The 14,469-nt window shown below is 48.4% G+C and overlaps 1 protein-coding gene across 3 annotated transcripts in view; it reads left to right on the top strand.

Annotated features, from left to right (window-relative positions):
• The first annotated feature begins 238 nt into the window (after positions 1–238).
• The window catches only part of KMT2B (lysine methyltransferase 2B), a 77,659-nt gene continuing 63,428 nt past the window's right edge, over positions 239–14,469 (top strand). Inside the window, exons 1-2 of one of the 3 annotated variants that reach the window (XM_084815474.1) lie at positions 2,650–2,720; positions 4,236–13,319. In XM_084815474.1, coding sequence (XP_084671600.1) covers positions 13,278–13,319 — 42 coding nt within the window. In that variant the 5' untranslated portion in view covers positions 2,650–2,720; positions 4,236–13,277. The other 2 variants (XM_084815475.1, XM_084815472.1) reach the window with 2 other exon arrangements.

The following is a 14,469-nucleotide window of genomic DNA, read 5'->3' as shown; positions in this document are numbered from 1 at the left end:
AACAAACATTAAGAAAGACTAAGGGCGCAATCCTATGGATGTTTAGACAGAAGAAAAAATCTTACAACTCCTAGCTATGCTGGCTTTGGAATGTTGGGAGCTGTAGGATTTTTTTTTTTTCTGTTTCAACATGTATAGGGTTGCACCCTAAAATGCTTAAGGGTGCAATCCTATGCATGTTTAGACAAAGACCTACAACTCCCAGCATGCCCCTGGCTGGGGCATGCTGGGAGTTGTAGGCCTTTCCTCCGTCTAAACATCCATAGCATTGCGCTCTAAAAGACTTATTTTCTATTCAAAGAGACAGTGGACTGGACTCTGGGCAGCCGAATCTGATATGATTCAGTAGAAACTATAAACTGGCCCTCCATTGAGGCTGCAAGCCTGTGGTCAACAGGAAGTAGAGCCAATGTGGTGTAGCGGCTAGAGTGTTGGACTGGGAGTCTGGAGATCCGGGTTCTAGTCCCCGCTCGGCCATGGAAGTTCACTGGGTGACTTTGGGCCAGTCACAGTCTTTCAGCCCAACGTACCTCACAGGGTTGTTGTTGTGGGGATAAAATGGAGAGGAGGAGGATTATGTACGCCGCCTTGAGTTCCTTACAGAGGAAAAAAGGCAGGATATAAATGTAATCAGTCAAAGTATTCTGTAGGGTTACCGCCTGGTAAAGCTCTATATAGGATGATGCCGTGTGAGTCTGAATCACACACCCAGCAGAGAGTTGGGAAAGGGGTGATAGAGTCCTAAGGTGTGGGAAAGAGGTGGCAGAGTCCTAGGGTGTTCGAATGAACTGTACCATTTGAGGCAGTAGGTGATACAGATGTTATTTTTGAATGTTTATTTTGTAAAGCTCCCCATACCAATGGAACAGGTAGAGAACTTTTATTCCCTATAGATACTTGGTTCTTGTTGTTGTTAACTAGCAGCTAATTTTTTAACACGGGAGAATATCGACCCCGCTCTGCAGCCTCAAGTGGTGGGGTCCGTTGCTTATTCTGCAGCCCTGTGTTCATCAGGCCACGGAGATACATTTCTACGTGAGGGTTCTGCCGGTTTGGGGACTGATCATTCGAAAATGAAAAGCACATGTAAATATCAGCTTGAAGACTAAATTGGTCAAGATATGGCTTTTTCATCGACTACATGAATTATCTGAGGAGTATGAACAAGCTTAAAATCCCCCCCCCCCCCCCGGTATATATTTCCGTGCCTGGTTCGATTGTGATCAAGCTCTTCGTCCCGATATATTATCTACTTGTCTGGGAGTCGGAAAAGCTGTTGCTGATCCTACGATAGCTTCGTTCTAAATTCTCGCTACATCTTCAAGCTAGGCATATCTGCATGCGTTTTCTCTCACACACTTTTTGGGTGGTGGTGGGGAATCAAATCGCAGAAATGCACAGGAGCGCATCTTCTTTCGGGGGACTTTTTTTGTACGTCGCAGTAGCATTGCATCCGTGCGATCTTCATTCATTCTTGCCAAACTTTGGCAACTTCTAAGCGCGGGGCCGGATGGGACTTGTAGGCTGACGTCGCTTTCAAGGATCACCCTGTCGAGGGGTGGACGGGCGGGGAAGGGCTAGAAATTCTTCCCTCCACGCCCCGCACAGGCGCGACTGCAGTGTCCCCTTGGTGCTTTGCAGAACAGCATTTCTAAATAGCGGTTGCTCAGGCAGAGGCGTCTGTCTGCCTAATGCAGCGCAGCCTCTTTCTTCTCCTTCCGGGATTTATGCATGCGAGAATACTGCATGGGCCGCGCCGTCCAGCGGTTAGAAAAATCCCAGACTACAATTCCCAGAATGCATTTAAATGGGACCAGGCCTCGCATTGCATGCCGGGAGTGGTAGTTTTGCTGCCGCGCCTTCCTTCTCAACCTGAACGGGAAAGGGATTCGCTCCCCCGTTCGCTGTTTCAGGGTCCTTCTCAAAACCGTTCACGGTTCCTGTTGCAACAGCCGCCTCTTCTCTTAAAGCCCTGACTAAACCCGAGTCTTATTCCTCAGACGTCCTAGCAGATCCTCCGACACATTCTGGACTCTTTCGGGAAGCGACCATTACAGCCGACTCAATCGCCCACCATGCCTGAGGGCTGCTGAGCCAGGGTGTGGCCGCGGCGCCTCTTGGGAGACGTAGTTCCTATGTTTTGCCGCCTTCGTTCTATATTACGAGAGCCACGCGCCTCGGAGGACTCTTCTTCCCACCGTGCACAGCGACGGCGGCGCGCCGTTTCTGGGCCGCGAGGCCCGACGGGCGTTGTAGTCCCCTTCCCTCGCGCCCCGTCTCTGCTGGCAATGCAAAGGCTCCCGCCGAGAGACTCGGACTCCCAAGCTGCTCCGCGCCCGAGGCTGAAGGCTCTTGTGGAGGATTGTTATTGTGGCGGCCCGGCCCCCCTAGACTCCTCTCAGTGTTTAAAGATGGCGGCTGCGGCGGCGGCTGCTGCGGCGGGAGGCGGCGGCGGCTCCTCCTGGGCCTCGGTGCCGCGGGGCCGCTTCCCCGGGCGGCCCGGCGGCTGCCGCGCACGGGGCGCCGGGGCCGGGAGTCGCGCGCGAGTCTCGCTGCTGGCGCCTCAGCTGCTGCTCTGGGCCGCCTCGGGGGACGGCGAGCGGGCCGCGGCGGCGGGGGACACCACCCTGGGGAGCCTCCTGGGCCTCAGCCGGAGCTGGCGCCGCCTGCAGGGCCTGCTGGGTGACAGCGGCAGCAGCAGCGGCGGCGAGGAGGAGCCGGTGAGATTCCCGCAGCTGGTGCTGGGGCTTGGCCCCTTTGACAAGCGGCGGGGCGGCTGCGGCGCGGCGGGAGCCCGCCCGCGGGGCGGGGTGGGTGTCCTTGGGGGAAGGTGTCTTTGTGGGTCTGGCCTGGGCTGCGCTGCAAGTGGGGCCGGAGCACTGCAGTCACCCTCTTCCTCCTCTTCCGGACCTGGAGTCGGGCTAGTCTTGGGGCCCGTGCTTTGGTTCCTGGGCCGAGGCCTGATGCCTTTGCCCAACAGGTTGGGGGGCGGAGGGGCGGGGGTTGGATTCAGCAGGTTCATGGTGGGTTCTTGTGGCCGAATGCGGTCCTTGTGAGAGGGCTGGGCTGCCAGTAAGGCCGGATCATCGCTCTAATCCTTCTCCTTCCTCGTCCCCAAGGCCTGGAGTTGAGCTGGCCTTGAAACCCATGTTCCGGTTCCTGGGCTTCAGCTTAGGTGCTTTTATCTAATAGGAAATCGCGTTGTTGGGGTGGGGATCCGACTGGCTCGCAGTGAGCTGGGCTTTCCTGCACCGTGTCAGTAGGGAGATGAGTTAATAGGGCTGCTTGGATGGCACATGGTGATCCCGAGAGGCCCACTCACGATAGAGAATGTCAGGCTGCAGTCCTAGGCATGCTTGCCTTGGAGTAAATATCACTGAGCACACGAGGGACTTCTGAGTAAACGCACCTGGGGTTGCAGTTCACAAGGGGCATCAACTGACTTAGGCCAGGGGTGCTGTCAAACCCGCCTCTCCTTTGTGCAGTCTGTGCTTGACACTGAATTGCGCATCCAAGTCTTTCAGGTGTGGTGGGGTAGCCATGGTGAACAGATGCCGGTCTCCTTGGGGGAGAGACAGGGGAGGGGTTTGCCTGTGAGCTGCCCTGTTGTTTGTGGACAGCTGTTCCTCTTGTTGTTGGAGGTGTTTTTTACATGGTATGTAAGGTGGTTGTTTGGGAGAGCAGTCCCTGGATAGGTGGGGGTGTGGTGTGAGCAAACATATGGCACTTTTGTTCCTATCTTGGCCCTCGAAAGCTGATCTTCTGACAGCACTTAGTCACCTGCCCGAGTGTCTCCTTCTTCATCCTCAAATTGTGTATTCTAATCCTGCCTATGTGTAACATTAAACACCTTGGAGAAACTAGCATAACCAGAGAGAGCCCTCATACAGCTTCCTACAAAGCCACTTAATGGTTCCTTCCAGCACTTAGGGCAAATAACTTTATTCCTGGAAAGTTTAGAGCGTAACTGAAATTGTAATTGCTGTTCATTAGGAAATGGGAAAACAGGGCAATTGTGATGATTGGCTTGGGTTTTCATAGGTGGTAAGGATGGGCATTCTGATGGCTCTCCAGTCCTGGGAGAAATATACTAGAAGGAATAGCTGGGGGTGTGAAGACTGGAAATGTTAAGAGAGGAGCCACTTACGGCAGGACTGTGTTTTGTCTTTCACTATCATATGCCTATCTTAGCTGCTTGCAAATGAGCAAGTTAAGTTTCTGATATCTTGATGCAGTGCAGCATGGGACATGAACATTTAGCAGAGGCTGAGAGTGGAACTGAGGTAAGAGACATCCTTTCAACTGACCGGCCAGCGGCCACACTGTGACTGAGCTTTATTTTAATAAATCTGCCCGTTATGAGTTGTGTTTTTTGTTCTTCCCTTTAAATAGAAGTTAACCACATTTCAGACCCAAGTTTTCTCCTCGGGATTTTCCTTTCTGTTTTGGAAGATCTGTGTCCTGTAGATCTCATTGTTTCTGTTATTAGTTGCAGAAGCCTAGCTTCAAAATTCAGCATATCCTCAGAAAACATATTTTCCCTGCCTGTGGGGAATTACCATAGGCTACCTCTTTTGTAACCAGAAAAGCAGCAGCATGTATATGTATGTTGCTAACATAGGGGTGGTCCTTTCTAGAAAAGTATTAGTATTGCAATCAGGGGGCCTTTTTAGTGCTGCTGAATCTGTATCCCTATTCCTTTATGTTGTTGCTTGTCTAGACAGGGCTGATGGGTTTGCCCCATTTCAAGCACTGTGCAAACAAAGTGACAGTCAAACAAATTGACAGGCTGAGTTTGTAGTCTACAGTTTACAGAATGGCATAATGGAAAAGGAAAAAAACAACCTATCCTTTGTGGTAGCTTCAAGGTAGTGTTATTTCGGCCTAGGTCCATATTAGAATGCAATAATATAAACACCCCTGTAGAAAACTAGGGTGTTTGGGGAAAGGGTTCTACCCTTGGTTTCTTCCTGATGCTAGTTTTCTACATGGAGAGTACGCTTTCTTTTTTTCTTTTTTTTGGAATAGAGGAGCATTCTGCCATGGGAGCCCCGACCTGTAGTCTGAAATAGTCCATCCTGGGAAGAAGTTTATCATCACTTTTGTTTTCTAGGGATCATATTAGAGTAGGTCTTTACAGGTTGTCTCCTTTCAGGTTCAGGGACTGGCCCAGGATAATGATTGCCAAACAGTGCATTTTAGTCAGCTGGCGGGTGACAAAAGCCTAGACGTGCCAAGGACCTGGCCTTCTAGAAGAAGCTAAAAGGACCTGACTGAAGACAAATTGGTTTTGAAACCAAGGCCCTAAGTAAGAGGTTTGAGAACTATTTAGCCCAAATCAGAGTTTCCTTCCAATAGGATGCTTCATACAGCGCATCGTTAAACTATGGAATTCGCTACCACATGATGTAGCGATGGCCACCAATTTGGATGGCCTTAAAAGGGGGTTAGATAAATTCCTGGAGGAGAAGGCTATCAATGGCTACTGCGTGCTACCTCTAGTATCAAAGGCAGTATGCTTATATATACCAGTTGCTGGGGAGCATGGGTGGGAGGGTGCTGTTTCTCTCATGTCCTGCTTGTGGGTTCCCAGTTGACAACTGATTGGCCACTGTGTGAACAAAATGCTGGACTAAATAGACCTTTGGTCTGATCCAGCATGGTTCTTATGTTCTTATGCTTTCTTTTCTAGGAGTACCTGGCATGCCCATGAGGCTGCGGGCAGGGGCTGGGGGAGGAGGAATGGGAGAAAACTCAAGGGGAAAAAGCATCTACTTGATTGACACATAGCACTAGAAACCTGCCTGGAAAAGTGCAAAAGAGCAAATAGTGACCAGGGGTGTAATCTCAGAGAATCTTGTCAAGTGGGCTGAGTATACTGGAAGACCATTGCCTTGGTCGGGAGTGGCTTCATCCTCTGGAATAGAGTTTGGTGAAAATCAAATCACTTAGGGGGCAGTCTTATTCATGTGTAGATAGAAAAAAAAATGCTGGCTGGGGAATACTGGGAGTTGTAGGACATTTTTTCTATCCAAACATGCATAGGATTGCTCCTTTAGGTGATTAAATTGAAGACCAGCCTCTATCCCTTGCTGATGGCTGTTGCTATGTGTCCACAAGTACAGAGACCCTGGCAACTAGCAGGCTCCATAGTCTCCAGTACCTGTTGGACTATGTGGTTTTTGATCAGCATGCCAAGGAACCTTGATCAGGGTTCTTGAATAGGAAGGTCAGTAATGGTGTGTAAGTTTTCCTGAAAGGCAGCTTTCCCACCACTACAGATTGTCATGCAGAATGCACGACACTTCCCGGGAGCGTGCTTCTGCTTGCAAGCAAGGCGCATGATTCCACCCCCACCCCACATGCACATGCAAGCTTTATTTTACTGCAAAATCTCCACTTTTTGCTACCACTGCAGCATCAAATTTGGCAGCAATTGTGGTGGTGGCAAATGTGGCCCTTGGGTTCTGGAGGAGCAGTGTGCCCCAGCAATGTGTGACATTGCTCACTCCTGATTTAGGGCAACTGTGAGGTCCATCAGGTAGCTTGGAGATAAAGTACACCATAGAATGCACTCCAGAATCCTTTGCAATGTGCAGGTGATCCTGGACAGACCAATTAATGTGGAAAGAAAGTTTGATCCGGTCACAGTGTTCAGGATACAGGGGATTTTGTATGCTTCCTGATGGCAGAGGAGATATGAACTGGGAATAACAGCTGAGGTTGCTTTTAAAACACGCTCTAATTTACAGGCAGTGCAGAGAAGAGCAGATCCCTTCATCGTGTCTACAGCTGGGCATAAAATCACCTGCTTCTCCTGCAAGTATAGGTAATCCCTACAATATGAGCACTACAATATGGGCCCCTTCCCCCTGAAAACCAGATACTCATGGGAAAGGAATAGCATTGGTGGCATCTGTCTGCATGTATATTTCCCCCTTGCTGAGCATGGAAGCACATAAAGAGATGCTATGTTCCGCTTCCACAGTGGGGAAATAACTAATCTCTCAGAACTCAAAGGATTTAATACCATCAGTGGTGTAGTGCCAATAGCAGGTGAGCCCTGTATTTATACCATGCTGTTCCCTTACCACTGGTGATATGTGAGAATCCCCGCTTCTCTGAAGCATGCAAGAACAGTTGTGTGACCGATGGCCAGGCCATATGTATTTCACATTTCCACAGGATGGTTATACATGGGTGGGCGCTGGGAACATCCAAGAGATGGTAGGGCTTTTTTGTTTTGCAACACTTGTGGCTGCTGAGAAAAGTTCCAGAATGTTAGTGGCGCCTGTTGGAGGCGCAAATCGAAATGGAGCTTTGGGCAGGATTTTCATCAAGAAGTTAGAGCTGTTGTGTCCTGCATAGTTCACTACTAGCACTGCCTGTGTTCCGATCTGACTGTCTAGCTACCCACAGACTCTCTGCGCCTCATCACCTTTCACAGCTCTTGTCTTTGCCACCAGAATCCTCGCAAACGCCTTATATCAGTGTTCCCCAACCTGGTGCCTTCCAGATGTTTTGGAACTTCAACTCCCATCAGCCCCAGCCAGCATGGCCAAAGGTCAGGAATACTGGGAGTTGAAGTTCAAAACATCTGGGGAGTACCGGGTTAGGGAAAGCTGGCAGAAGCTTTTCATGGATCATAAGACTCTTTGTTATTATTGAACAGTGTTACCTGTGGAGCAACTCTACCAGATACATCTTGGATGGATGGATGGATGGATGGATGGATCCATTAGTCTGATGTCTTGGGATCAGGCTGACGATGATGATATCTTATTAAAACACATAACTTACACTGCTGGGACTGTGTTTGTGGTGATGTATGGCTAACAGTCAGGAATGCTGGAAGTTGTAGTCCAAAATATCTGGAAAGCACTAGGTTGGGGAAGGCTGACTTAAATAAAAAAAGCCAACTCTTGGAAGTAGGGTTAATTATGGCCGTTACAAACATGTAATTGGGTCTGGTTCTATCTGGAACCATAACAACATCTCCACAAAAGTTGCAAGCCCAACAAAAATGTTTACCAGCTGACCTTATACGTACATGCCACATTTGTGGCCCATCAAGCTTAAAAGGAAAAACCTCAAGCAAAGAAAAACAAAACACTTCTTCTGCAATTTACAGAGTTTTCCTGCCTGGTTACCTGGGGAAAATTAATATTCACCACAACCAGGCAAGTGGCTATCCTACAAGCCTGTTCTATCGAGGTGTCCTTGGAACAGAATTTGTCCGGCATTTTTAGTCTCAGCTTTGCGTGTAGCTACTGGTAGCAAACACTGTGGTGCTTAGTAGTGTGAATTTTCTAGTAAGAAGATTTACTTCTTTTTGAAAATTTCCTTATTTTCCAGTAAATTTCCATATTAATACGAGTTAATATGCTCGTATACCGGACAGTATATGACCAGTTAAAAAAACGGTTGAGTATGTGAGGATAAAGGCTGTCTGAATGGCATTTTTCCTTTCAAGGAGTGCAAGCTTTTTCTGGCCAGGTAAGAGTTAGCTCTGGTTACTTGCTCTTTGATGAGCTTTGTATCAGAGAGACACCTGGAAAATGGAAGGAAACCTTCCCCTTTCTGTTTGTTTCCATTACTGTGCTGAAATAAAAGATGGTAAAAAACTAGGGTCATCTGGAAGCCATTCACTAACCTGTACCAACAGTGTAACAGTAACACACCCAGCCGGACCCTCTTTTGCTTCTGTGTTCCCCCACACCCTTTTCTCCTTATTTCTACCATATTATCTCTGGCTTCCTGTAATGCGTAATCGTTGTTTAGGGAGGGCAGGGGTGGGTGAAGGGCACTCTGCAGGTCAGTTGTTGGCCCAATACATAATGGTTGAAAATGAATTTTTAAAAATCACAAATTAGGGTGGTGGTCAGGGGAACACTACTCTAGGATCACCCCTCAAAGCAGCCTTCCCCAACTTAGTGGTCTCCAGATGTGTTGCAGTACAACCCCCCCCCCCAGTGCAGCGTGGATTTGTAGTCTAGCGCGAACCTATCTGGAGGACACCAGGTTGAGAAAGGCTGCCGCAAAGTATAAAGGTAGTAGATTCATTCTGTTGTTTTTGAGAATGGGCTTAAACTAGAGATGTGAAGGGACAGACCACCCCAAGAAAAACGGGTGGGCGGAGCCAGATTTTTTTTTTAAAAAACAGTCTTTTCCATTTTTCCGACAGGGAGTTTTTGAAAATTTGGTAAAATGTCTCCCCCTGAATGTTTCTGTTTTCCCCACCCTTGTTTTGGGGGTTCTCCCCCCACCCCCCCACCAGCCCTTCACATCTCTGGCTCAAATGTTCAGCAGCAGGCGCTGTGCAGTCTGTACCGGCTCGGGCATGCACATGGGTGATAGCCTGTTTGGAAGCATCTTGACATCCCACTGCTGCCGCCTACTATTGCTCTTGCCTCAAGGGTGGAGCTTTCTCCCTGGTGCGCCAGTTGCACATGTACAAGGAGGCGCCTGAATATTGGTGCATTCAAATATATTATTTATTTTGTATATTTTTATCCCACTTTCAACTAGAGTCCTCAAAGTGGCTTACAGTATGTATAAAATACAACACATGCAGCAAGAATCACATGCTACACACATACCCCGCAGGCAACACAACCAGCTCTGCTGGAGCAGGAGCCAGCATCTGATGTTCCTTCCCACAGGGCAGTTAATGTCAATTAGCCCTGGCGGGGGGTTAGTCCGACTGGGACAGGCCCTGGTGTTCCCCTTGCGTTCCCCTTGCGTTCCCCTTGCCTGCTTCTGTCTCCCTCCCTCCTGATAATATGCACCATCCCTGTTTCTGTGGTGGTTGAGTCTTATGAGCACTGCCCTGCATGACCTATAAACAATCCAATGTGACCTTCACACCAGCTGCCCCACACTAATGATCACCCAGGTATAGAGATGTTGGCTGATTAATTATGTAAGTTTTAGTTGGCTAAACAATTAAAATCAATCGCGGGGAGAGGCCAGTACAGCCACCTTGCTAAAACTAAACAGGTCTGGGTCTGGTTAGTGCCTGGATGGGAAACTGCCTGGGAATCCCATGTGCCCGACCTTGAGTTTCATGATAGAAAAATATAAATGTAATTAAATTAATGCAGACTGCATTCATTTACACATAAGAACAAAATAATGGCTGCTTTCGCATGTAACGATAATCCAGGAACTCCGACTTATTAAAACCAGAATGTACAGCACAGCCCATCTACTCTCACTTTGTTCTTCCCACTTATGAGGGCAAGTAAACAAACCAGACATGGATAGCTTAATGACCTGTCCAGACTTGGGATTCTGGTGTACTATATCCAAACAAGCTGTGATTCATAAACCAACAACAAGCCCTGATTCAAAGCTGGCTTATGATCCTGCCTTGTTCAGACTCAGTAAAATATAATCCTGGTTTCAGATCTAATGCTAAACTATCAATCTCTGGTTTGTTTATCCACTTGTACAAGGAGCAAAGTGAGAGCTGCATGTACTAGCACCCATCTCATGCATGTAATGGTTTAATAAGCCAGGATTCCTTCTTCTAGCCCCGCCCCTGAGGCCTTCTCCTGCATGGCTGTATGGTACCTGAAGGCTGCCAGCCGCAAACCTGATTTTTAAAAATATGTAAGGGGGTGGGCAGAGGAAGGTGCAATAGCCCTCTAGGATATGATCTGTCAAGGCTTGAGCAGGTCAGTTCTCTACTTCTGCCATCCATCTTCCTCTTGGGGAGGTTGTCTGGAACTGTCACATGTGCCAAGCTGTTCTCTGCCATATAGACTGGGTGGTAGTCTTGAACAGTCTTCCTAACTTCTGCTTTTTTTCTCCACTCCCCACCCCCTCCGTGCGTGTGTGTAGGGCTCAACTATCATCAAAATACTGTAAGCTCGCAGATTCCTGTCAGGCACTTTCCCCCCTCTTAGAGTTTCATTTTAATTACGTATGTCCTTCTGTACCTAGGGCACTGCATCCCCCAAATGAGTAGAAGCCACTGCCTTATTTTTGAGCGGCCCTGTTTTTCTTCCAAACCAATAGGCACTCAGCCACCGGAGATTGCTATTGGAGGGAGTGATGCTACTAGCTGAAGCAGGGGTGCAGAACCTCTTTTAGCCTGAGGGCCGAATTCTGTTTCAGAGCAGCTTTCAGGGGCTGCATTCCAGTGGTGGGTGGGGCTAAAATACTAAAAAGGCCAGCATATGTTAGCTTAAAGCTGTTAGTGCTGATAACCCAGCCTTAGGAGAGGCATTTCAGCCATTTACAATCAGGGGGAAACTGAACAAAAACTGGGAAGCAAATCAAATGATTAGTGGTTGGGAAAAGAGGGTGAACTCAAGTGAAGGCCATCTGGAGAAGGTTGGAGGGCCGGATTAGAACCCCAGGATTTTTGCAAACCTGAGCTAAAGGGCCATCAGGTTTGGGAACAGTGGGTTGAGTTTCAGTCTCTTCCCCCTAACCCTATTCACCACCTTCAGTCCCCAAGCAGGATGGACCAGGTGCAGATGTGGGGGAGTTCTGTTGTCCCCTCTGCACCCCACACTCCTCTTTTTGTGGTGGTGGTGGTGGAAGGAATCAAAATACATTGCATCCCCTCCTGTATCAGTGCAGGAGCTCCCTTCAGGAATGAGAAGGAACCGTATTTTGTGTCTGTTGGTGAGGCCGGAGCCACTCTGTATTGGGGTGGAAGTCAAGTTTTGTCCTGAAATGAAGCGTTCTCCCCGTTGGAATGAATGGCAACCACTCGCTTATATGGAAGAAAGTAAAGGGGTATGTTGGGGATGGAAAGACTGGGAAGTGGGCTAAACCTGCCCCTGTGATCCTGGCAACTAAGAATAAAGCTTACACCTAACTACAGAGTCCCACCCTAGTTTCTCTTACTTGAACAAACCAAGTGTGATGGCATATTGCAGTGTTCCCCAACCTGGTACCCTCCAGATGCGTTGGACTGCAGTTCCCATAATTCCCCAACAGCATGGCCAATGGCTGGCTGGGAATTATGGGAGTTGCAGTGCAACACATCTGGAGGTCACTTGGTTGGGGAAGGCTGGTATATTGGCAACTGATTTTAATAGAAAAAGAGAGATGTAATGTAATGATCAAAGTACTTTACAGTCCTATTCTCACAATCACACTGTTACTCCATATATGTAAAATAGAAAGAAAGACTGAGAGGCACCGCGGCTCACCTAGTGAGTCCCTAGACAGAGACAAGTTTGGTCTCAGCTCCAAGCCTGTGGTGTGTCAGCTGAAATGTTCTGAGAGTTTTGCTGTGAACCCCAGTGTTCTCTCTTGCATCATTGTAGAGAACAATAGCCAGGAAATGGAAGTCTCTCTTAAAAATTGTGAGATTTTCATTTCTTGAGAGTTGTGCTTGACTGCAATAGCAGCGCACATGGTTTGTGGTGCTTTTTCAGGTGATCCCAGTGACCTCTCTTAGAGGAAAATGCTGACAGTTCTTTCTGTCCAGTGTTGAATTATAAACTCTTCTGCACTCTGATATAGCTGTACTGGATGCTGAAGGTGAAGGAGAAAAGGGAAGCATTTGCTAGCTTGATGTTGCTAGGTTTGCCCATACTCCCATGTCCAAATCATCCCTCAGTGGTGGCATCCTTTAGACCAGGGGTGTTGAACCTCAGGGGTTCTCCAGACAACCATGCCCCCTTTCCCCTGACTGTTGATAGTTTGGAGGTTTCCTGGCTTTTGCACAGGTTTTGTCCTAATACGTCTAATTGCCTCTCCTAAGCTTTAGTGATTAGCAGTAAGAGCCTTAAGCTAAAATATGCAGGTGTTTTTGGTCCCACCTCTTTTGCCCTTTTTGCCTTCACCCCACCCACCACTGGAATGTGGCTCCTGAGAGCTTCTCCAAAAGTGAATTTGGTCCTCGGGCTGAAAGAGGTTTGACACCCTTGCAGTAGACTGGGGTGTAGGCAACCAGGTGCCCCCCCCAGATGTTTTGAACTACAACTCCTATCAGTCCCAGCTAGCATGGACAATGGTCAGGGATTGTGGGAGTTGCAGTCCAAAACATCTAGAGGGCATTGAGTTGTCTACCGTGTCCTAGACTTACACATTTAGAGGATGCTCAGCATATGCACAGCTAGCAATGACTATGCAGCACCAGTAATGCTTCCCCTTTGCCACATACTTTTCAGAAAGAGCTGCATGGGAATGTAGAAGGGATCGAGTGTGAGTTTGGAAACCCTGGTGTAGCTGCCCGCCGTACAGCTTTAAGTGTAAGAGAATGCGAGGATCCACGGAGAACAGGCAAATGTGAACAGTGGCTGGGATGGGCAATGTGTGGCCCTTGGCCTAATTTCAAAAGCCCTCTGCAAGTGGTGAGTTCAGACCCCTGGCAAGGGCAATCTGTTCTTCTCTTAGCAGCCTACTGGGCAGGAAGGGAGAAGAAAGAGAAATGTGAGCAGGGAGCAGAAGCGGAGGAGAAAATGAGTGGCCCCACCCACCACTGGCATGCAGCCGATGGCAGATTACCCCTGAGAGAATGTGGCCCTCGACAGAACAAAGGTTCCCACCTCTGCTCTAGTGCGTCCTTGTTGATCTTCTGTAGAAGTCATTATGTCCTTACTCTGATGTGCAACTTATTTCAGTGTGCTTTTGCTTGCCATGTGTTACACAACTGCCTTTACCTTGAGGCTGGCCAGCAGTGCCTTACAGTTCCCTCTTTACATGTGACCATTTCATTTGGATCATCAGGGCTGGCCAGGAAAAAATGAATTTGGGGGTTCCTTGTATTTGATGAGGGTCAGTCTAACGTCATCCTCATCTTTCAGAAGAGAGGGACAGCATGCCTGGGGCTGTTCTTTTCATAACTAAAGATGAAGTCACAATGTGCTTGGCATGCTCAGATCTTCAACCACCCACGAGACGTGGCCCTTCCACGTCTGAGCTGAGGGCAGACTCAACATTCCTTGTACAAAATGGTGCATGCCTCGCAGTGATTCTATGCAACTGTTGGGCAATTTGCTCCTTACGTTATGCACAGTGTGCTGGTTGTGAATGGAGCACATTTGTCGAAATGGCTGGCTTCCTCTGCAATATTCACAGGAGTGACATTTGTGGGAAATGTTGGTTCCCACTTCTTTCGGTGTTGCAGGGGAAGCCCTTGGAATGTCTGTGTGCCATTCACAATAGATGCATGTATGCTTTGCTGCCCGCATCTCAGTGGTGTGTGTGACTCAGTTCTGTCACACTGAGGTCCTTGGCATCTGGAGCTGCATTCAGGTGAACCTGAACAACACTGAGTAACTCTGGAGGGCTTTTTTGGATCAAGAGTCTTGATCCTCTACTGTTAACACATTTATTTACAGGTGTACCCTGGTATCCTTCCTTCCTTCCCCAAGGATCATGTGAGGGACATCCCAGAGTTGTCCCAGGTGCAGTGGTGCTGGAGGAGAGGGGTTTAACCATGGCCACATCTGTGATCTGCTCTGGGTGGTGGGTGCTGTTTGAGATGAGAGTGGTGTTCTC

The sequence above is a fragment of the Heloderma suspectum genome, chromosome 10 (genome assembly GCF_057233095.1).
Source record: "Heloderma suspectum isolate Gila_16-S chromosome 10, 16-S_ref, whole genome shotgun sequence".
In the NCBI taxonomy this organism is placed as follows: domain Eukaryota; kingdom Metazoa; phylum Chordata; class Lepidosauria; order Squamata; family Helodermatidae; genus Heloderma; species Heloderma suspectum.
Note: the sequence above shows the minus strand (reverse complement) of the source record. Positions and strands in the feature narration are given on the sequence as shown.